At 38.5% G+C, this 24,411-nt stretch overlaps 1 protein-coding gene across 10 annotated transcripts in view; it reads left to right on the top strand.

Moving 5' to 3' along the window:
- BCAS3 (BCAS3 microtubule associated cell migration factor) overlaps positions 1-24,411 on the top strand; it is a 344,925-nt gene that overhangs the window by 97,839 nt on the left and 222,675 nt on the right. For all 10 annotated transcript variants that reach the window (XM_062012154.1, XM_062012155.1, XM_062012152.1 and 7 more), the window contains one exon: positions 9,557-9,821. In XM_062012154.1, the coding sequence (XP_061868138.1) occupies positions 9,557-9,821 (265 nt within the window). The remainder of the gene's footprint in view (positions 1-9,556; positions 9,822-24,411) is intronic.

The raw sequence follows: 24,411 nt of genomic DNA, 5'->3' as shown, positions 1-24,411 counted from the left end.
AAAGCTTGGATTATTGTGGTACTGTGATTACAGTTCCTTCAAAACAAGTTGGTTTTTTTTCCTGTGGGTTGTGCAGTTTTTCTTCTTTTTTTTTTTTTTGCACTACCTTTGTAACAAGTAGAATCTGAAAGCTTTATTTTATATAGAAATGGCTGGTAATGTTTCAATCTATGTGAATTTAAGTTACTGGTGGTTTAAATACTCTAAAGCTTTGCTATAACCATTCTGGAAAAGTGTAATTATTATTATAGGCAATGATTTATTATAGGAAGAAACAACTGATCTGGAAAGGGGGAAGGAAATTAAGAAAAACTACCCAAATAGGATAATATGTATAGTATTTACAAGTAATCTTTAGAAATAATATAAAAGACATTGAGATCTGTGTGCATACATGTATTTTCTCATCTATTTAAACATGTACTTTAACATGTTTAATGTTTTAGAGTTGTTTTTCTTCTACTTTGATACCAAAAATGGGAAATATCCTATAATCATTATTGAATACCAAAGCATAAGATTTCAGTCACTAGGAACAAAGATGTTCTTCTGGTTTTTACAGCTGATAAGTTTGTTTTTAAGGCAGAGTTTGGAAACCAAACATGTTTTAGAGAATAAACCTTTATTGATACACTTTTTTTGGGATACAGTATTAGCATCTCTGTGAAAGCATTGCATTAACATTCTCAGAATCAACATAGTAAAGTTTTTTCCTAGTTTGCCACATAGTTTTCATTTAGGATGTGAACAGTATAGCTTTTGGAATGGTATAAAGTAGAGAAAATGCTAACCAGTCTGAGGCATATTGGTGGGTTTCACAGCTCCCTTGATAATTAAACTACCCAGCAATAATATTGCATTGATACCTGTGATTCTCAATATACACATCTATCATTTAAAATATTTACACAATATGATGGATATTTTTACATTTTCTTTTGGAATAACAGTACTTGTTTAGTGAGAAGAGTAGTACGTAGTGCTATTCTTTTGTTCCCTGAATTTCATGTATGATTAACATTAGACAAGGTTTTTGGAGAAGATTCAATTTAGAATTCTCAATGCAGGCATTCTGAGACAGACACACTGGGAGCCTCTGTGCCTTCTTTCCTGGTTAGTAGTTATACATATGAAACCAGCCTTTTTTCTTCCCCCAGTTTAAAGCTAATTGTGAACCAAGGCCAATGGTCTTAAAGGTCACCTTCTGTACTGCAGCTATAAAAAGTTCTAATTTCTCTTGATGGACATGAGTGATTATCAGTGTCAAAAATTGTTTAGCTAGTGCCCATTGTAAATTGTTTAAACATCATCATTATGCCTTTGTTGTATGTGGCATTTTAACGTCCATACTGAAATCATCTGCTTTCCTACGTGAGATTCTGGCTGGTAGTGCTTCACCATGCATATTCCCAATGTGTGGGAATCCTTCTCACAGCCTGATAGAAGATTTTTCTTTACCTGCTTTTTGATCAATAAATGTCTTTCTTGCAAATACTTCCTAGTGACGGTATAAGATCATGTAGTTAATGGACACAGAACTGGTACATTGGTAATGCTTATAAAAGTTTCACATACTTGCTTGAAGGCTGTGTCAAAGCTCTTGGACAGACAGAAGTGCCCCATATGGGATCACTGCTTCTGCATAAATGAACTGAGCATAGAGTCCACTGTAAGACCAATTTTTCCAAGAAGTGTTGGAGCTGCATTGTAGGATTGTGTCATCCATGGCATACTCCTTTCCATCTGGGAGCAGAAATTGAGAAACCATATAGAGATGTCCCAAACAGTGACCACTATATCTGGTGTTGTAGCATGAATTGTAATTTCATCCCATTTAGAATATCTGTCATGGTGTTATCCCCTTTTGCAGAGCTGCAGAATTCCCAGTGTCTGTCTTGTCTTGTCTTTAGTGATTGAAGTCAGACCAGTAGCTTGGGATTCCTCATCTGTCTCCTAAAAGAAAGTGACAGGATGTCCCCTCTGTCATTTGTAGAGCATCTTAAATGGATTAAGTTGCACGCTTAATGTATATTAAGGAAAAAGATGCAAGTGTTGTGATTTAATAATGGTGTTTTCTGATCGATTCACTGCAATCAAGCCGTGTCTCTGAGTCACTCACCAGTCTTTATAGAGTCAGGTGTATTAACTATACAGTTACTCTGACTTAATAAAACTAAAGAATATGTGCATTAATTTTTCTAAATTCCAGACAAATTCTGGTTTGAGGTTGAGAAATTTCAACCTGGAAGACTGTTTCTACCTTTTCCTGACCATTCCTGAGGTACTGAGAGTGGTTGGAAAGAGAACTATAGAAATTTGGTCTCCTTTTATGGACATGAAGATTTCATCCTTAGCCAAAGCAGAATTTGTCTTAAGCATTTGCAACGAGATGGCCACTCCAGCAAGACAGTGTCACTGAAATCATGCTGTTAATGAATGGGATAAAATACTTTGTACTCTGAGGAAAAATGAAAATGCTTGGTGTTGGCTTCATGCTGCTGAGGGAGATTTAAGTACCGTGTTTGGTAAGGTAGGTTTCTTGAGCTTTCAGTCCCCTGGATATAGCATTAAGGGTAAGCAGTAGCACTCTCCCTAACTATTCACAGCTAGTCTTCATAACATGGTTTTCCTTTTCTCTTTCTGCATGCTTTGAACAACAGAACAGGGTGTTACTGAGTTTTAAAGCATTGTTATTGCAAATCTATATTGCATTTGCTGAATTTGAGCAACAAATACAAGAAGAAGCTTTACGTGCTGAATAAAACATTGAGTTGGGACTGGGAAGATCACTCAGTTCCTAACCAAGCCACTGACTTTTTCTGTATTAATTCAGATGAAGATGGGTTAAGATGGAAAGTGGACCTCTGTCTCATAAGGGAGAACAACAGCCATGAAAGAATATGCTTGTCTACTTGATTTGTTTGAGTGATGAGAGTCCGAAGGTCACCACATTCAGAGTTCCTTGCAAACACAGACAGAAGACACTATTTCGGTTACATTGGATTAATATCTTTTAGTCTTTAAGTGCCACTTATGCTTTAGAATTTTTAATATTTTATCTCAAGAGAACAAGAAACAATATATTTAGTGTAGTGTTACTTCATAAAGGTTCATTGCAAATGCTGGTTGTATTTAACTAGCATACCAGAGAGGGAACTGAAGCTCTTGGAGAATCCGTGGTTGCATAATCCAGATGTAAAGGGGAAAATGTGCCTGTCTATGTGGTGCACCTGTTGGTTAAGGATACATTTCTCTCTCCTGCAGCTCTTGTATTGTGAGTCAACTTTTACTGTGCTCCTATTTTTATCCAAGAGTATTTTAGAAGGTTTTTTCATAGAGGTATAGCATGTTCTGAACTGAGGAAGCTCATTTACTTGTAGATGAAAGTTAGACTGTCACCTGATGATCCTTTCTCTTTGATCTGAAATTGTAAACAGAAAAAAAAAAGTCCTGAAACCAGTATTATCTCAACCTAGAACAAATAAACGTAATGATAGCATCAGTGGGCTGGTGGCCAGGGTCCTCTGTAATCTTTTACGCTGTCAGACTTTTGTTATTCTGACTCTCAAACTACTGTTATAAGTGACTTCAGTCAGCACAGGTAAACAGAGGGAATGATAAACACATTCCAGCATGGACTGCCACAGAACATGTGCAATTTTGCACTTTTCTAGGGAATGCATGAATGTTTTTGTGACTTGATTTCATAGAGACTGTTCAAGGTTGTCACGTACCATGTCCAGGTAGTGAAACATTAGAATAGTTTACAAACATTTGATGCAAACCTCCATGGTTAATAGAAATTTCTCCCTATCTTTTGACATACTTATGTCACTGCAATTGCTGAAATAGACTTGGGAAGAGAGGCTTTCTTATTTCTAGCAAAGAGTGTGGGGACAGTCTTGAAATCATAAAGATGGATTTAGGGAAGTTGATCAGTCTTTGATGAAAGCAGACAATAAGAAACTGCTGCAATTAGAAGTAACTGTCTTGAGTAGACAGAGCTCTAAGCTGAGTGGCATTTGCAATTTCAGTTATTAATAGAGCCCACCCTCTCTGGCTGATGGACCCTACATGAATGTCTCTCTGTGCCCAGATTCTGCCATTGGTTTTATATGAAACTGAAATCAGTTTTGACGACTGGGGGAGACAGAGTTGTGTCTGTGTGGGTCTGATAAATCATATTGTGTAGTCCATGATTTTATTATTTTTTCATTTATGTTTCTTGCTACATCATTTCCTTAATTTTCTCAACCAACAAAATTCAAATACAGACCAGTTTTCTAATTTATTTTGACCCTTGACTTCTCAGTACTGCTACTCTTTCTCATTGTTTAATGACACTGGTTTTTTATTTCTACCATCTCCAAGCACAGCATAATTAATTAAGTTGTGTCCTTCAAACAATGGTGTGTTTTCCATAGTGTGCATGAAACTGGGTTAAGTTCCTGTTGCAGCAGTGCTGGTCATGCTTTATTGTTTCACTTCACTATTGAAGTTTAATGCAGTGAAATGTGCAAGAATGTACATATTGTACCTGGCAGAACTCACCACAATTGAAGTAGAGACACTGGGGAGAAAAAAAAGAGCACTAGGAAGATCAAAATATGTTTTATGTTTATTTCTTGTAATCACTATGAAAACATGTGGTTCAGTGTCCTGACTGTTGTTTTCTAACTATTGTGTTATGCACATGCACAGGAGTAGGTTTGACTGGGGAGGCACTGTGGTAGCCCAGTAAAGCTCCTTCTCCTTTCTAAGAGAATGAGTGATAGTACACCTTTAACCATTGTGCAGCAAGTTAGTGTAATATTAACTTTTAGAAACCCTGAAATACAGAAGCTGGGTATGGGCTGTCAGTCACTCACAGGGTCACTGCTTGTCCCAAGGCATCTCTTGTGTCATCAGCCATTCCTCTGACTACCCCATTTTAATCAACTCCTTTTAAAATGAGTTTTTTCTATGTGCTACCCTTCTGTTTTGTTTCCTTTCAGTTATGGCTTGACTTATTTTTTTTGTAATTCCGTGATTACGTTCTAATTAACACATTGTTTAAATTTGGAGGAGCTGTGGGAATAAGGAGAGAATGATAGCAAAAGCTTAGATTTCCATTACATAAAATAAGTGAATGTGTGTCAGCTTTGAAGCCTTTGGTTCAGATGATTTCCTTCAGATTTTCAGAATACTGGAAAGAAATTTCTGATCTGTACAGTCCTGAAAGCAGATCCTCAGTAGAGCTGTTGACATGAGATGTTTGTGTATATTACAGAGATTAGAAGTTAAAAGGGTTATGAGAAAGAAATGGTGAAGCCATTGAATTTCTTTCCAAGTCATGCTAGAACCTACTAAAATATCTGAAACATTGTTTAATTATCTCTGATAGGAAAATAGTCATAATTTTGTGAGGATGTTGAGGATTTTTTTTCAAGAAAATGATCGTTTTAACACAGAGAAGAGTCAGTAGTAGTAACAGAAAAGGTACAGCCTATCTGGGCAGCCAGAACCCCTTCTGGATTTGACAGGTGCTGATTAAGATTCATGGAACAAGCTGAATAGTCTGTAAAATATGGACAGAATTTCCACAGACCTCCTGTAGAAGAAGAATCACAGAATATTTGGCTTAGGTGTGAGTGAATTGAACAATGTGCGCTGTTACCCTTATAACAGTCTGTGGTTGTCCTAAGTGAATTCCTTTGGGCCAGAAAAAGCTTTGGTGTTTCTAATGAGGACCTTGAAGTATCCAGGAACTTCACCGAGACTTTGGGTTGTACAAAAAATGGAGCTTGAAGCTTGAGGAACCAAACTGCTCACTAACTAGGAGGAAAAATGGCAGTAAAGCTGGGAGAAAGCACTCATGTTTCCACCAAAGTATTTAGTATTGTAATTTAAAATAGCGAAAGAGTTCCCAAGTTCAACAAAATCTCAGGTCTAAAGTTCCCTTTATTGGCTCAGACAGAAGAGGATAGATGAAATTTTGACAGACAGACATGAATATTAAATCTGATGTTGACCTTGAGGTATAGAATAAACTTTGCGTCATGAGGGATCTAGTGTACTTTGTACTTTATTAACATATATCCGTAAACATTATGGGGTCTTGATTGATCTTTGGTATCTAAACATTACATCATAATTAACAACAAATCCAGAAATATATTCTAAATACATGAAATAATAATACATTAACCTAAAGAACAGCAATAAATCGCAATGCTTAGTATAAACTTGAAAACCACTAATGGGCCACTGTGCAGTTTGTTTATACTATAAGCAGTCAAGAACTCTGTGTAATGTACAGTAACAACGTGGTGGAGAGCAGCAAGGCTGATGTGGGAATTAAGATTTTTTTTTTTCATGGACACACACAGCTGATCTTTTGAAGTAATTTCTGAGACTGCTGAGATGAGCATTCTCCTTTCAGCCTGCTCCGCTGCTTTCTTCCAGGTGTGCTGGAACGTTATGGACTCTTTTGCATTGCACAGACGGATTTGTGCTGGCTTAATGTGGATGTATTTAATTTATGCCCTTATATGTAATTGTAAATATTCTCTGGATTACCTCCTTGAACTGTCTGTTATACTGCTACTGTTGTTTACCAAAGACAAATGAGGCCATTTTTGAGACTTGTATGAGACAGGAGAGACAAGCTTCCAAAATACTTTTTGTGGCAGCTGAGTACGGTTCCATAGCTGTGTTCCTATAAATCTTAATTCATTTCACACTCATCTGTCAACACTTTTTTTTTTCCTTGTTATTACTGAGTCTTAAAAACCTGTGAGTTCTCTGCCTCTGTGGTTTCAGCTGTATTTTAAGCAGTCACGACCACGATACCCACTCTCTAAGTGCAGCCAGTGTTTGTGATCGTTATTTTAAAGGGAGCGTTTTGGATTAAGTTGTTCCAAACTTTCTTCCTGAAGATCAGGAATAGGGGTTTTTTTCTTTCTGTGTAATGTTTACATTGAGAAAAAAACATCCTGCTATGATTGTTTCCCACTTTCTTGGTTTGTGTTGTCACGTGCCAGGGCTGTTGTATGTGTTTTTAAAACAACATAATCCTAAGGGCACATACTGAACATTGGAACACAGACATTCCTGTTGTGCAGTACAGTGAAATACAGTATTTTTTCTCTATCTTCTCACAAAAATATCCTCTAAAAATGCTCTACCAAATAACATAAGATAGGGTACATGGTAGATGTGAGTGAAAACTGATTTAAAGGGTTTGTCTGTGAAAGCAGACGAAGTGCAGGAGGGAAGAGATTGAAGAGGCACAGGCTGTTAGAGTCTGTCCTATAAATGCAGCTCAAAGGTGCCAGTTCACAAAGAGATCTGTCAAGTGCCTTTCAGAAAGCTGTGGTTTCAGGAGAGAACATTGTTCTGCAAGGAGCATGAAACTCCAGAGCAAGACAGAAAAAAAACTTGTGTTGGAGGCATGGAGTGAGAGAGCAGAAGAGCAAAGAGCTGCTGTTCTCTTGAGGCTGGGACAGGTAGATGGTTGTAGAGATCAGGAAGGGAATTTAAAGCTGGATCTAAAATGAATACCAAATCTTGGAAAACAGTGATGTGTTCAGAGAGGTCACATCTAACCACAAACATGGCCATTCTTCATGTTACTAGAAAAGCAGGGCCTATGATAGGATTACAATTATATTCCAACAACCTTAATGATTTTAGTAAATGGGTGATCTTTCTGCTCCAGCTGAGAACAACAATTTGTATGTGCTCCATGTTTGATTTTGACCAGTAGAAATTTCCTCTTCAAACAGCAAGTATTTAAGTACTCTTGGTGCCATAGTTTTTCCCCGATGCCATGGCTTTGGGGTTTCCCCCTTGTTTTGGCTCTTGTTAATCCCTGTGGGCTCTCTAATCCTTTTTGAGCAATCTATTAAAGATGAAACACTTTGTAGGCAAACGAGTTGCTCTAAATGCTATGACTTTATGTCAGTAATACCAGAATTACTGAAAGTGCAAAACCTGTCAGATTTTGGGGATGTGGTTTAGTTCTATCATTAGCAGATCATTTGGGTATGTCACCATAATTGAAAAGAGCAGGTGTGTAGCCCTGTTTTTTAGTTTATCTATGATGAAGCATTTTGTGTCGTGACAGTCTGTCAGCCAAATATCTAGTCACAAGTCACAAGACTTAAATCCTTTTTTTATCTCAGAGGCTTCAGGGCTCAGTTGGAAACTTGCACTTTGATGAATACTTGCTGCTTTTGTCTGGAGTAGCTGGAGTGCATTTCTGGAATATTTGTCAAGATTTTATCAGTGTTTACTCCAATTTGAGTACCTAGTGTATTGTAAAACTGGCTTCAGTGAAATCTTAAAGAATTTTATTTAGTTTATGCTGTTTCATAATAGAATGAAAACTAATCCTTCGTCTATATATTTGTTTGCTGTGTTAAACCCCACTTATGTAGGTGGTTTCTTTTAGTCAGCTTTTACCTTTAAAAACATTTTTGGAAGAATTATTTTAGGTTATTTTTTTCTATGATAAATCATTTTAACCCAGACTTCTTGTTTTCTTGAGTTGTCTGCCAGTACAGGGTTGGAAACAAACTTTAATCTCTGTTTTAAAGCATTCCTTCAGGAACAAGAATTTGCTTTCCATCAAAGCGTTGTGTAAAGCACACTTAAAAGAGGATTAAATCCCTCTGGACTTTGTATCTGAGATCTATGCAAGGAGTAACTATATTAGAAAATATTTAACTGTATTTTTATATTTGCTTCAAAACTGACCGTTTTAAGCTAAAAAAAAGACTTGTGTTTCTCAAGTGGTGGATGCACACTCATATGCATAATAAGAAATCTAATGGGGTCTTTCCTGGAACTTTAATAGCTGATTAGTAAAGGTTGTTATGTGTAAAATGGAGTGAGGTTATGTAGAGAAATAGGCAAAGTTGTTCACTTTCTTCTTGACAAAAATATAAATAAATAGATAAAAAGAGCATGGGCCCAGGGATACCTGGATGAATGATAGAGACTATTATAGACAGCTTTTGAAAATGGTGGCCATTGATTTTTTTGTTCGCTATGTAGGACAGAGTATTTCTGTTGTCTTAAAACACAGTTTTGAGTGCCAGTATTTGTCAAAATCAGACCCAGTGGTGAGATCTCTCTCCTCATCCCTCGCTTTTCCCTTTTTTGGGTAATCTCTAAAAATTAAAGTAAACAAGCAAATAACAAAACATGTAATTGAAATGATTTCCCAACTCCTTTTAGAACTAAACTCTATTTGAAAATTAAACCAAGCCCTTGTGGCTTTCTGTAGTACTCTGCAGCATGGTTTGTTTTCCTAAGTTCAGGGCTGTTGAAGAGAAAAATCTCAAAATATTTTGAAAAGTACACAGAATTTGGAACCAGGTATTACATTGCAGCTTATATTCATAGTATATAGTGCATACTAAGTTCAGTGGTATCTATGCAAAAGTTCAGGTCATTGCCTAAACCTAGGGGGGTTTATTTAGATTTCCCATTAAGATTTGTGTATGTTTAAAACATGATAGTCCATTGTACATTGGTGACTACATTCCCATCCCCCTTCTCTGTTTTCCAGGTGCAGGATATCTCCTTCAGCCATGACTGTCGTTGGGTTGTGGTCAGCACGCTCCGTGGCACTTCCCACGTTTTCCCTATCAATCCTTACGGCGGGCAGCCCTGTGTCCGAACACACATGTCCCCCCGGGTGGTGAATCGCATGAGTCGGTTCCAAAAGAGTGCAGGCTTGGAAGAGATTGAGCAAGAGCTGACATCTAAGCAAGGAGGACGCTGTAGTCCTGTTCCAGGCCTGTCAAGCAGCCCCTCGGGCTCACCACTCCATGGTAAATTCTTTTCTTTCTTTTTCTCCTCCCCCTTACATTGCCAAGAAACCTTTTCCCTTGACTCATTATGCCCACATCCTCTAAGATGTTTCAGTACCTGCTGTGTATCTGCCCTACTAAAAAAGATTTGGTCCCTAAATACTTTTGGAAATCCTGTCCTAAAGATCTTCACAGTCTTCCAGCTTCATGTATCAGTAGTATTTGCTAACAGCCTGAAAAACAGAAATGTTGATTTTACTGGAGATAACAAGAATTAGTTTGGTTCATTCTATTTGCCTATGTAGTTTGTTTTATGAGTTTCATAAAATACAAGGCTGAAGATATTGTGCAAAATTATGGAATGCATGCAAATATTACAGAAATGAGCCAATGTACTTTAGAAAGATAGTTCTTGTTTTGCAGCTGAGGTGAACTGTGCTATCACAGATGTGTTAGTAATTTCACCTGTATAAACTGAATTGTTTGGGGTCTTCAGGTTTCAAGTTTTGTTTTGATCTACCACACAGTCAGTAATCTGGTCAACATTCAAATGCAGTTACCTGAAATTCTCATTGTTCATCAACATCATTAAGCACATCTGGATATCCACAATGTATACTGCTTAAGGAGTCATTTGGAAGCTAGGCAATGTGAAGTTAATGACATAGATTTTTGTTCACTTTTTTGTGTGTTTTTGAATAATGTGACAAATAATGTACAAAGGAAAAAAAATCTTTAATAATTGATGTGTACAGCCAACTCCTGTGGTGGACATGCTTTGGAGAAACTAAAAGGACATGAAGGGGACCCTCTAAAAAAAGGTTCAAAAATCATCATTGTCGCAGCTTCTTCAGTTTTGCATTTGCCGTTCTTTTTTGCCCTTCTCTTTCATGAGGTCTGTGCTAGAAGCTGCTTTGTTTGGGTTCAGGATTTGCTGCATTCTTACCCTCCCTCCTTTCTATTAAGAGTAAGTCACAGCTTCCATTGAAGTGAAAGTTTAAATAGCAGTTTGGTACGGGTAGCCACCCTTTTCCAGTCTGAGAGTATTAAAAATGGCAAAGAACAGTCCTCCTTCCCTAATTATGAGCAGAATTAGAAGTGCTTGTGAAAGCCCGGCTATATGCTGTCATAGTCAACATCTTTGCTGCTATAGAAAGAACCTTTGTGGGATTTCTGAATCAAAGGAACATTTTCAGGACTTGTTGATTATTAACGGTATCAGAAGAATCCTCTGTATTTTCTCCTTCCTTTGGACTTTTCTAAACAAAGTTTTTCTGCATAGCTATTCTGGAGCCATGTTTCTATGCCTGAAGCCACTGGAAGGCAACCAAAATGGGATCTGTAGTTTCCTTCTCCTTTCAGACTTTTTACTTTCTCTCATTGTACCAGCAGCTCAGCCTGTCAGGCTTGAAACAGACTGGAGAGTGCTGTCAAGGTTTCCTGTGGCACATGCAATCCCTTCTAACTGTTGACATCACATAGAGGACAGGAAGGAACTATCAGGCTGTGTAGCTTTCATCCAACCAATTCTGTTTTCCGTCAAGGGAAGTTGCAGTATGTTATTGCCCTTGCAGTACTCTTAGCTTTGAATAGATTTTACACTCTTCTAAAAAGAAGAACCAGCAGCAGTTTAGTTTGCTCAAGGATCCTCAGTGGATCAGATTTTCTAGGTAGGAGAAAGACATGCACGGACGAGTTACTGAGAGAAACGGAGTAGCATCTGTGGGAGTATCTCAAGAGTTTTGTGGCTTCAGGTTTCAGTTCTCAGTCTTGAAATATAATAAATCAGATTTTCTGTGTGTGCAGCCATCATTGCTTCAAAATTACCTCTGTTTAAACAATTAGCTCCATTTGAAGGCTGCACATGAGTGCTGAGAATTAAGGCAGGAAGGTGACTTGTTTCTGGAGAACTTTGTGGAGATTGTGCTCATCGCTTTCTCAGTCTAGAAGGACTTTAAGCTGAACACATATTAAGACTCTGTTGGGAACTTGTAAACCTTTATATGAAAATTTTCAATGAGAAATTTGTGGGGATTGTATGGAGGAGTTAGTGGAGTGGTCTTAAAAAAAAAGATAAAATTAGTTGATATTAAATAATCTGTTTGGTACAATATTGTGATTTATTAGAGTTGCTATTGCTGCCTTTTCATTTCAATAAAATATTAGTTTACCTGACTGAAGGCAGGCAGGATATTGAACCATATAATATGCCTTTTATAAGAAGCCATTTACTATCAACATGGAAAAAATCCCCTAAAGTTCACAGTGACTTTCAGTGGACGGATTGTGTGTGTGTGTGTGTGGCAGCTGGATTAGCCAGAGGTGGGTGGTTATATTAATTTGTGAGCTAAAATGTGTTTACTCAGATTGTAACAGCTCCTTATCATGTTATAATGTTAAGTTATTGTTCTTCAGAGGAGTTACTGCAGTCTGGTGACAGGACTCAGTACTCAGAACAGAAAAGAACCGTTCTGGGTTTAATTCTTTGCTTTACTTTTAACTCACTGTGATCCTTGATAAATTGTATTCAGTTGATTCTATCAGCTTTCTACTTTATAACAAGAACATAATCACTGGTTTCCAGGTGTGTGGAACTACTTGAAGTTTGTAGTTTTCTTCAGGAAGAATAACTGCTATTTTCCTTAATCACCCCCTAAATGCAGCTGATTATAATGGAAATGAACCCGGAGGTCATGTCTTGGGGAGCACCTTTACACTGGGACAAATTGTTGATTAAATGACATTCAGAGAAGATTGTGGTAAACTGCAGGATTTTTCTGTGTAAAACTGTGTCATCATGATTTTCCTTTTACATCCTTTGCAATCTAGAAAAGCTTCAATAAGCCCTAAGTTAGAAAAACTGCTGTTAATCCTGCTAATATTTCTTTCACTAGCATTGCTACAACCTTAGGCCTTTAGACCAGACTTCTGGGAGCGAAGCATTTGCTTATCATCTTTTTTTTTTGATTAGCAATTGTAACCTATTGATGTAAACTGATGATTAGCTTTTGTTCTTGTAAATATTTTCAGAGTTCAGGCTTTGTAATATTTTTCTGACTTGTTTTTTGACTCCTAGTTTCCAAATGAAACTGTTTGCTGTGTGTATAGTAGCAAGGCAATCTATTTACATTTTATTGGAGTACCCTAGGAACTGTTTACCCACACATTGTAAGCCTTTACTGGGAGTGGGGATGATTTCATTTCCAAATGAAGTAAACTGTTAAATAGAGGATGATAAAGAAGTATTTCCTTTGCACCTTTTCTAGTGAGCACAGATTTTGTTTGGGTTATTCCGTCTGTTAATCCAGCGAGGTTGTATTTTTGTCATTCCATTGGATTGCCAGAGTGTGTTGTCAGTAATATCTGAGTTAGATTGGGATCCTTTTATGGGCTTTTACTATTATAAGACTATTACAACATCAGTTGGTTGTGGGGCTGAACATTAGTGTAGAATATGGCCTTATGTGACCTTTTTACTTGTGCAGAATGGGGTTTATAATACTTACCTATCTCACAGGTATGCTGTGTGGATTAATGGATGAGTAGATCAACCAGAGCTATGTTCTTGATAATACAACATATCCCCTGTTATCTTCAGGACACATGTGTGAATAGTGAGGAGCATTTAGCTGTAAAAATGTAGTGCTTTATTTGGAAAACTGAAAGGTCTGTATAACTCTTACTGTTTTTGTTCTGAAAATTGAACATTACGTTATGTTGTTATCATTATTTCCCGCACCACCAGTAAGTTACTTGGGGGTTTTGTCTGTTGTTGATTGCAGGAATTTCCAGTATCAGAACAAACAATAATATAGTAAAAAAGTTAAGCACACATTGGACCTATAGCTCCACATCCACACCTACTGAAAACATTCAATAATGACGTGGTACTCTCTGGATTTTCTTGTCATTTTGTTGGGGATTGAAGTATTTATTTGGACGGTGTAGTTTTGCCAGAAGACCATTCATAATGCAGAGTGTTATGTTTCAGATTTAATACCCATGCTGAAATGGAGTACATAAATTCAGAATGATGAAAAAACATGTTGTTCTGTATATATTACATTCAGGCTTGGGTTTAGCTCTTTATAAATATTTTAGTATAGCACATTTTTCACTGCAAAATCTTTTTAATTTTAAGAATCAAAAATGTTTCCTCTCACTTTTCCTTCATTTGTTATACTGGCCACAGGATTAAAATCCAAGCATAAAACTAGGAGTTTGATAAACATGCAGTCTGAGATGCTTTAAATATTTTCATGTTACTTTTTACTATTTCCCAGAGTGAAACTCCTTTTACTAGAAGAATTCTTATGGGAAAGCAGAGTTGAAAGGACTGACATCATCAGCCCTTCCTGAAAAACAGATTGGTTTCCTTTAAGTAACACTCACTTAAGAAACCACCTATTTAGAGAAAGGCAGACAAAAATAGTTTCAAAGAAAATTAACTGTATAATAATGTAAAGCACTGGAGGGCAGTTCCTTTCCAAAGTTTAACTCGATAGCTGGCACTGTGAACACCAGTTGAAAACAGTTGTTTGAAAAGTCTCTATTAAGCTTTAATTTTGCTTTTTGGAGACTGCAACCTCTCTCAACAGAAAATCAGTTTTTATAGCTATAGAAACAACGGGGCAAGCTGCAGAACAGGCCTGGGCATGTTTTTTTTAATGTACTTTTAACATTCCTATTTGTTTGATAGGAACATCACACTTGGCTAGTTATTTTTATGTAAACGTCCTTTCAAATAACTTCTTTTCCAGCTTTGTCTAGAAGTCTAACTTCGTCTGCAGCCGCTTTTTCCCCCATGCTCAGTGTTGTCCCTGAGCGGTGCAGACAGGCGCCGCGCGGCCCGCAGGGGGCGCCCTCCTCCCGGACATGCCGCCGCCCGCGCCGGGGATGCGCGCCGGGTCCGCGCGGCGCTTCGCCACACCTCAGCTCGCCCCCTGCTCTGCTCTGCTTGCCTTGGACTCCCGCTCTGCTGTCTGGACCCCCTGCTTGGCTCACCTTACCGCCCTGCTCCACTCTCATCACCTTGCCCCCTGCACAAGTCTCTCCACCTTGACCACCTGCTCTGCTCTCCTTGCCTTAAACCCCTGCTCCGCTCTCTTCACCTTGAACCTCTGCTCCTCTCGTCTCACCTTGCTCCCTTCTCCAGTCCCCTTGCCTTGCCTACCTCTTCTGTTTCATTGCCTTGCCCCCTTCCTTCTCGTTACCTGGAAGGCTTGGTCTGCTCTTGCTGCTGTACCCCCCACCTTCTCCTCACCAGCTGCCCTGCGCTCCTCACTAGCAGTGCTGTGGAGGGGTAACCATGTTTATTCTGTTGATTGCAGTAAGTCACTTTTAAGAGCAATTATTTTATTTGGGATGATTTGCATCACGGTTGTACATCTTTCATAATATCAGAACGAGACTTCTTTCATACTGATGACTTCCTATAAACTCTCAAGTGTGCTCTTGGTTATTTTAGAAGAGATACAGAACACTTGCCAAATAGTGGTAATAATAATAGACCTTTTTTATTAATACAGAAAGAATTATATTGCAGTCACTGAGCTACTCTTATAAACCCTTCACATTAACTAGGCAATGGGCTGCCTAAAATGCATAGTGTTTCTCCTGATTTCACACTCTCATTTGAAATTTCTCTGCATTTTTAAGGCAATTGGAAAAAGAAATTATTTACCTGGTGGGAATTTTCTGCTAATAACTTTTAGAGGCCATTACTTCCTTCTGGAAAGGTCCCAGAGATATGTGAACCTCTTGGCCGTGGAAGTACAGGTAGAAGTACCCCATAGCCTGGCAATTACAGCAGCCCCCAGATTACACATGTAGAGCAGGGGAGAAGAGGTATGAACAGCTGACTGTAAGCACCAATTTGGGCACTGGCCAGGAGCTTACTGGTTGTAAATGAGCTGTGTTTTTAGCTGCTTTTTTCTTTTTAATCACTGGAGTGAAAGAAGTGGGTGGTGTATTTTGGATAGTTTCTTAAGTGGAAGGGAAAGATTCATTCCCTTCAGATAAGTAGGGAAGTAGACTGATAAATGCAGTCACAAGGGAAGTTTGTGTCTGTACATAAAGTGTTTTAGAAGTGAGCTTTTGTAAACAGTGTGAATCTGAGACTGGTGCAAATGTATGATTGCTCTAATTTTTTTTTTTTTAAAAAGAGTAGTGAGTATTCCAGATAAATTGGAAATTGAAGGAGACTGACATCAGAAGGGAATTGCAGTTCTTGAGACAGAAAGTGTAAAACCACATGACTGAGTGATTTAGCACAGCAAACCCTGTTAACAGTGGTTGCAGCAAACCGTCTCAGAAAAATTTTAGGTAGACATGCGAAAGGGAAATAATAGGTAGTGCACAGGAGACCGTGATGTCAAAGATGGATTAGGAGGTGAAAGAAAGGTGGTAGGCAGAGAGGGGTTGGATTACCAGAGATGTGAATGTCCCACTGAGTTTTCTTGTCAAGATGGATGATATTAGTCTTGATTACATCGAACTGAAGAAAATTTCTATAAGCTCAAGTGTTAACGTGTCAGATGTTTGTACCGAGGGAGTCCAAGGAGAAGTGGTAACTGGATTTTTAAGTGTTTCTCTGAAAATGACTTAATAAAACAACAGTTTGGGATTCTGTTGTCATTTCAGTTGTTCCCTTGATTAGTTCCTCTTAATTTACAGTAAAACAATGGTTTCCCACCTGCAAATCCCACCAGTTAAACAGGTATATAAAAGACAGGCTGGTGTATTCCCTTCTTGTACATGGTGGGTAATAAAGACATTCTGCAGATTATACATCACTTTTGATAGGTCTTTGCAGTTCTTGCCAACTGGAAATTGATAAATATTGATAATAGTGATGCACAAGAAGGAACATGCTCCACTACTTTATGGCTAAGTACTAAGACTGAGCTTTGAAATAAGCCATCTGAAAAGAGCTGGTTACTGAAGGAGCAATGTGATCTGAGGGGTATTTGTGTCCAAAGCACAAAAGGGGAAAGGCTGAGATTTAGTCAGGAGAAGAGAGGTCTAATATGGGGTAGACAGTGTGACCTGGAAGTTTGTTGTTGGGTCAAGGGATGTAAGTGGCTTGGGGGAGCTGTGATCAGTGAAATGACAAAAAGTAGCTTTGCTCACCTGATACAAGCCTGTACTAGGTTTGATCAGAAGGTGAGAAAGGAGAATCTAGAGTTTTTCAAGAGACCATATCAGCTAAAGGAGGAGGTTTAAGTATTGAGGGTGTTATATGACAAGTAAGGTTTGGCATGAAGGAAGGTGAAAGCATGTGAAAAGCTCTGTGTTAGTAACCAGCAAGGGAAAGGAATGGGACAAGAGCTGGTGGGAACTATTATTTTATCTGATGAACCTGCTGAGTTCAAGCCCAAACACTTTCTGCTTCCCCTAGCAGTGCGTATTCTGGGGCACAACTGCTGTTGAGAGGGAATCCAGGGCTGATCTCCAGTGCCTGCAGTCTGAATCAGAGTCCTTGTGTCTATGATGGGTGATTGATGATGCAGTAAATGGGTGCTGCCCTTGTTGTCTTTTTCTTTTTTTTCCAGTTTATTATTCTTAAGTAAAGCATTTAAATCAACTGAGCATTTTTGGTAGTCTGAAAAATGTAAACACTTTATGGAAAGGAACGTAAGCATTAAGGTTGGAAATAAAATATGCTTGTGTCTTTAAGGGTAAAGATAAACCTTTCAAAATATGCTGATTGGGCTTATTCTTTTTGCTTAGTCTTTGTGGGCTGTTAAAATCTGTTGCTTTTTCCCATCTCAAGGAAATGCATCTTTGACACTTCTCATGACCTGAGTCACGATGCTGTCACAGAGCCAGAAAACATCCTTAATGGTCATGGGTAAAAGAGCAGAGCTGCCGAGGGTGTGTGGCGGGTGGAAGAGGGAGAGAGATTGCTATGGTTTACTTCAGTTCCTATTCTATGGGTGTTTCAGACAAGCCATTTATTATAATTATCCGTGGATATTATTATCAAGTTCTCATATGTAGTGGCTCTCAAGGCTTTTTTTTCTTTTTTCCACATAACTTGGGGTAAATATTGTGTATTCAACCTGGATTGAATTCAGATGCTAAAATAATTGTTGCAGCTAAAGCAAGAGAAAATAAGACACAGGTAAAAAGGTGATGGGGGAAAAACTGCAAATGTATTAACATGTAATTTATCATCAATACTGAATTCCAATAAGCTAAGCTCTTCAAGAACAGGACTGCTATTAAACTTTCTCCATCTCCTCACCCAACACAGCTGCAGACAGAGGTGTTCTTCAGAAGTTCCCAGACCAGTCCTTGTACAGTTTCTAAGACAAGAACAGTTTTTCTGTGATGTCCTGAAACAAAACCAATTTTCATGAAATCGTTTTATTCTGTGTCATTTGGAAGTCTGAGACAGCCAAATTTTCCAGAATTCATAATGCTAAAGAGTCTTGGAGTCATCCCTGAAAGAAGGCTTTGAATTCAAAACTGTGTTGATATGAATTATGATTGATAGCCGTGACAAGGGGCAGTGATAGTGCATACTTGTTTTCTCAAGCGCTTCATCATTCACCAGCAGACAGTGTTAGTAAAATTCCCATGTGCAAGAAGTTGGAGTAACAGAGTCTGTACACAGTGCCTGTATGATAACCTCATTAGTGGAGTGTGAAGTCTGAGCTCACATAGTCCTTTCCTCAGAAGAGTTTGCAAGCTCAAGCTGCTGTGGTAGCTACAGCCACCGCTTTTGGTCCAGAGCTGGCTGACAGCCATGTGTTGAGGAGGATGGGCACTGCACTGTCACATTTGTTCTCAAAATACTCTGCAGTTATACCTGTACTGGTTGGAAGAAGCTGATCTTGCAGTCTTTTAGTCTGTGAAGAGTTGAAGGTGCAAGGTCTAGTGCAAAAGTGATGGCAACATCTGGACCTCTCATTGCCTGTGACTGGCATTTACTGGAGATGACCTAAGAACAGAAAGGCCAGTTTGGCTGATTTTGCTGGTAACTACCATCTGGAGCAAACCAGCTGAAGTGTTGCTGCTGCCTCCTGCTTTATGGCTATGCAAAGCCTGGAGCCAACAGCTGGCAATCAACTTGTGGTGTTGGTTTTTTTTTACTTGAAGGAAAGTTTTGCCTATAAATGGACTTGAGCTTTGTACCAACAATATTTTTAGTTAAACAAGTCCTGAAAGATGAGTATTATGCCAGACTTGTATCTGTGGTAGTGGATGGGTTGTTTTCTAAGGAAATGCTTCAGGGCACCTTTACTGTGCAGCTCTCTGAGGAACATCAGCACAGCAAACTGGTATCAGTACAAAATGAAGAGGGGAAACAGCACGGGAAGAAGCAGGAACTTGTGTCAGATTCGTAGGAGATATTTTTTGTACAAGGCATTTAACACTAAGGCTGTCCTTACAGCTGCTGGTGAGAGGTGCCCTGGGGCCCAGGACACTGTTGCTGTTCTGGCAGAAGTGGCATCCTCTCCTTTTTGATTCCTCTGGACTGTCAAATTAATTTCTTTCAGTGCAGCAAAAGAAGAAATATGCATGGAGGTAGGCAGAACAACCAGCCATACATCAGTAATTGCAGAAGTAAATGACAGGTTCAAATCCCAGCTCGAGGTGTGAACTGTTTTCTTCTAATCTGTGGCCAGGTAGAGATGGGGTCGTAGCAGTTACTGCTCTCTTCTGACCTTTGCCAAGGTTGGGAGGAGACTTTCAGACATTAGTGGGACACTTTGTAACTGAGGGACCAAGTTTTTGAAGCTGAAGATAATAGAAGAGAAACTTCAGAAGGAGGAAAGGACCATTATGAGGCCATGTTCAGATTTTGAGTGGATGATGCTGACAAGCAGTTGGAAGAGATGAAGTTCAAGGAGCTCGGGTGAGAGGCCAGAGGACTCTGTCTCATCCGTGACTGAGACACTTGGACTGGCGCTTGCATGTCTCAGCAGAGTATTCTGACTTATGAGCCTCGCCTGTCACTATCACATGCCTGCCTGGATGCAAACAAAGTTTTGCCTTCTTAGGATAATAATGAGATTTGATGCAGCTGTGTTTCAAAAGGTTTGTTATCAAGTTGTTTTAAACATCATGAAAACAACTGGCTGCATCATTTTCTTCCATCCATTTCAATGGAATTGAATTAGTGGTAGATTTTGGACTTGCACTAGTTTAGCTGAAAGAAAAATTTTCTTTTAAGAAGTGAGATCATGTGCACATACATGCTGTGACTAATACATAATAGTCTTTCTCTAGTGAGTCTAATTATGTTAGAAATATCGAGGGTTAGGGTGTGAAATGAGGCTAAATTTAGTAGGGTACAATTCAAGGAAATGGCAATGTAACTTTAATTTAGAAGCAATAGCTGACTAAAATAATTAGTTTCCTGACTGTTTCTAGGAAAATATATACAAAGAAAGATAAAACATTTGACTGAATAAAACAAAGCATAAAAGGAAAAGCCCACTTTGGCAGTAATTAGAGCTCGTGGTGTTGAGTGTGTTTCTCGGGAGACCATTGAGTTTGTCTGTCAAGCTCTTCCAAGTGACTTCTGTGAGCCAGCATTGCTTCTGCGAGGTTCTCTATTCAGGTCACAAGGCAGCATTTCTCACCAGGGTGCTGCTGCTTCCTCTTCCGACTGTAGTAGATTACAGATTATACTGGAACATGTCTGAGGAAAGGTCAGGAATGAGGGTGAAAGTCTTGGAGCTAAAGCTGGGAAGCTTTCCATTCTCATCCGGGAAACTTTTTGTATCGAATAAGAAGCAAAGCAAAATAAACCACCACATCTATGGCACTTCTGTTTTCCTGCTATTCTCTGTCTGACGATTAAAAAGGATTTTATTTCTCCTGCAATATATGATTAGTGAATGTTTAGTTGAGGAATCTTCAGTGTTAACACTAAACAGAAATAATGGCCAAACACAGTTCAGTTTTGTCTAACTCGGCCTCCACATGATTGCATAGCCTGAAGTTACTGCTTTTTTATTTACCAAATTAAAGATGTTTATATGTGGTGTTAATGTCAGTAGACTACATGGTACACTTTGAAATGTAGTCTATTAAAGTGTAAGATATAAAAGCTAATCAAGTGGGTTTTTGAGTTTTAATGACACTATTACTAACCTTTTTGTATTGGAGTAATGGAAGAAAAAAAAAAATCAACATAGAATCATTTTCTTATGAGGCTGAGAGGTGTCTGATACTACTTTAGTTTTTCATGTGGAGTGCATAGAGAAACTAAAATCCTTATGATCGTTACTTTTCTACCAGAAAATGTCTGGGCCAAGTCTAGTTTGCTTTGCTCACCTAATTAGGGTGTAATTTCTCTATGCAAAAGAGGACCCCACAACTCTTGAATGAGGAGACATGCGACATACAATTGAAACTGCCAAGGAAATTTAATGGTTAAAATGATCTCATTTCATTTTGGTGGTAAGTTGTTGTTTGCATCCCTCGGGTGTTAGAGTGTCATTTTGGTTTTAAGCTCAACTGTGAATTACTGAGTTTCCTTTCTGTCTGATGGGGTGAGACTGTTGTCTGCATGCAGCTGGGATCTGTGGTACTGATATGTTAGAGCTAGATTTAATCAGAAAAGAAGTGATTTTGTCACATTAGTCCCTGTATAGTACCACGTTAAAGAGAAGAACAAAGTAATGGACTGATCCATGGGACAGCATCAACAGAATTCTTGCAGGATCCAATGAAATGTCTTTGCGTAACACTGGCTGCACTATGCTGTGTGCAAAAATGAGCTTTTTGGGACTGGCAGGAATGTATCTGCTGCATTTTGTTGTGTATTTATGGAAAAATCAGGACATTTTTCTTCCTCTCTCCTCAAAGATGATATCTAATCTTTAGTGCCCTAAAATACTTCATTGACAAACATGAAACCAGTCCTGAATTAGTCAAGGTTCTTGACTGATCAGAAGAGGATAAGTTTACTGTATCAATTGCTTTCAGTTGATTCAATTCTTTTTATAGTGTTACACACACTTTTCCCCCTCAGTGTAGCTTTCTTTTCATATCCAAAAATATACTTAAAAAACTTATAAATCTGTGATTTGATCATACATTTAGGTCTCACATTCAGGCCTTAAAACTATTTTGTAAGTTTAACAACAATTGTAAGTAAAATAATTGCAAATAAGAATTGTAGCCATCAGTAATATTGCCATGGTGAAGGTATATGGAGAGTGACTCTTCCCTCTGGCTCCAGAGCGGGAGGCATGGTGGCTGGGCTGTGCTGGGGCGAGAGTGAAGCAGCAGGGCCACGAGCCCGGCCAGGCCGTACCTGAGAGCTGCTCCTGATGGCTTTTCCACAGATGTCCAGCTTTGTCAAAAACCAGTAAATCTTGTGAAGTTTATTTTCCTTATAGCATCTGTGTTTTATAATGGTGCTTTTAATTTGTTTTTTCTTTGTCTGCTGGGATTTCTTTTGTCCGGCACTTTCAGGCCTCCCTTTTTTCCTCAGTGGAAGTGAGTCCATTAATGATGGCTGGCTTGGGAATACAGCCGGGCCAGGCCAGCACGGCAGCCGCTCCCTCCCTCTGACAACAAAGCCCATTGTTGTTTTCTTTCTTCACTTTTATCCTTGACTTAATCCATTTTTCCTTTGAGTATTTGAGGAAAAAAGCGCCTGAAAAAGCATGGTTAAGATTTTGGATGCATGATATGATGGCAGTTTTGTTACAGACTTTCAGCAAACAGATATGAAGGCAGAACTGATCTTCTTTTCTATGTCTCAGTAGACAGTGTTTGTCTGATACAATGCTGCACTTGTAAAGAAGCTTCTGCTGTCAGACTGCCAGAGCCACAACATCCTTGGCTTTTTGCAAGTCCCTTAGTAAAATTAAGAGATTTATGAGTAGCTTAAATTGAGACATAAGACCTTTCTTTTATTTTTCACCAGTGTCTAAAAGTCCGAATTAGGATTAAATGTAGGTTTGGGTTTTTTTCACTTGAGTTTAGCCATGTTCAAGAATTTGGACCTTGAGTCAATAATAGTTTGGTGAAAATAATGGAAGTGCCTCCAGTCCTGAGCTGTGCCCCGAGCTGGAGAGGGAGTGCAGGCAAATGGGAGGATACATACGGGGAAAAGAAACCTTAGCCTAAACTGCTTTTAATACATTCCATGCACAGCTCTTGAACTGTCATCTGAAACTCTCTTTTTGTAGCAGCCCATAGAAAGACAGATGCTTGTCCAAAAGGACTTGACTTGTGCAGGGCCCTGAGTACCAGTAAGCTCACTCACGGGGTTATTACCAAGGGAAAGTGCCTCGTCACTCAAGATGCTCTACTGAAAATGTTCAGGCTGATTCTTGAGATGACAAGTTTGCCATGAAATCATGATGAGGATGATTAATTTTCTCTAAATTAATTGCGAGACAGTATTCTTTGAATGGTCGATAGGGTGTGTTTCGTGTGTAGCTGTCAGTACACAACCAAGTTAGCTTTTAAAGTTAAATTGTCAGTGCTAAGTGAAGCTTCTCTATTCGAAGCTGTAATTCCAGAATTTTAATCTTTATTAATATAGTAAATCTGTTAATGTAGGAGATATATTAATAAGGAAATACTAATATTTCCTTACAAGAATGAATATATACTGTCTACATATGGCAAGGTAACTTGAGTACAGGATCCTGTTGTATGAAAAATGTTAGATATTTCTAGTGAACTTAAACTTTGGCTTATTTGTTGGTTGTCCTTTGACAGTGAATCAACAACTGCTTGAGCTGTAGAAATAACGTTGATGCTTGACTGCATTCTTTGTGCTCTTTTGGCCTGATACAGCAGTCCTGTGGACACACAACTCCCGTTCACTGCAGGATGAGTTTCCTACTTCCAAGGGCTGGAGGAATCTACTGACCTTGTTGAGTTTCTGGATGTGTGCAATAGCACACCGTAAAATTGTAGGGCTTTAAAATGACTGAATAAACATAACATGTGACACTATTTTGTTCCAATGAAATTCAGAATGCACAATACAGCTTTTGCTGAATGCTTAGGAAGGGAACAGCCCTAGTAACAGGATACATTTACAGGATCCCAAAGGCTATGCAGTTGACAGGCATACACCTCTCTGATAGGTCTGAGGCAGCATACAATGAAGGTATAACAGTATAGAACATTTTTATCATAAAAATAGCTAAAAATAACTCAGTGTACAGAAAGCAAATATTTTTTCTTTTTATATTAAGCACAATTTTGTTTAACCTTACTCACCTACACCATCTTAAAATCATTGTAGTCAGATTTTCAAGAAGAATTTTACTATCAGAATTAGTCTCCTTTCTGTAGCCTCTGAACTTTCAACTTTTGACTTGTTTCACTTTTTTAGTTACATTTATTTGTAGTTAAGGAACTGAATGTTGCTTTAAAAAACAGAGATTGACAGTCATTAGTTACTGGGATATATGTTAGGTATTTAAGTATTTGCAGCTTTTCCATTTGGCATAGGTGAATTTTTTCATCCTATTTGTGCTGTGAAGTGCTGTGTGTGATGAGCTCTGGTTTAGTTATTTTTTTACTGACTTTTGTGTACATCAGATAAAGCTACACCTCTAAATATTGAATGCTTGACCTCTTAATGTTTTTCTTCAAAGAGGCATCATCTTTAGTCCCATTT

The sequence above is a fragment of the Colius striatus genome, chromosome 20, assembly GCF_028858725.1.
Source record: "Colius striatus isolate bColStr4 chromosome 20, bColStr4.1.hap1, whole genome shotgun sequence".
NCBI lineage: Eukaryota > Metazoa > Chordata > Aves > Coliiformes > Coliidae > Colius > Colius striatus.
Note: the sequence above shows the minus strand (reverse complement) of the source record. Positions and strands in the feature narration are given on the sequence as shown.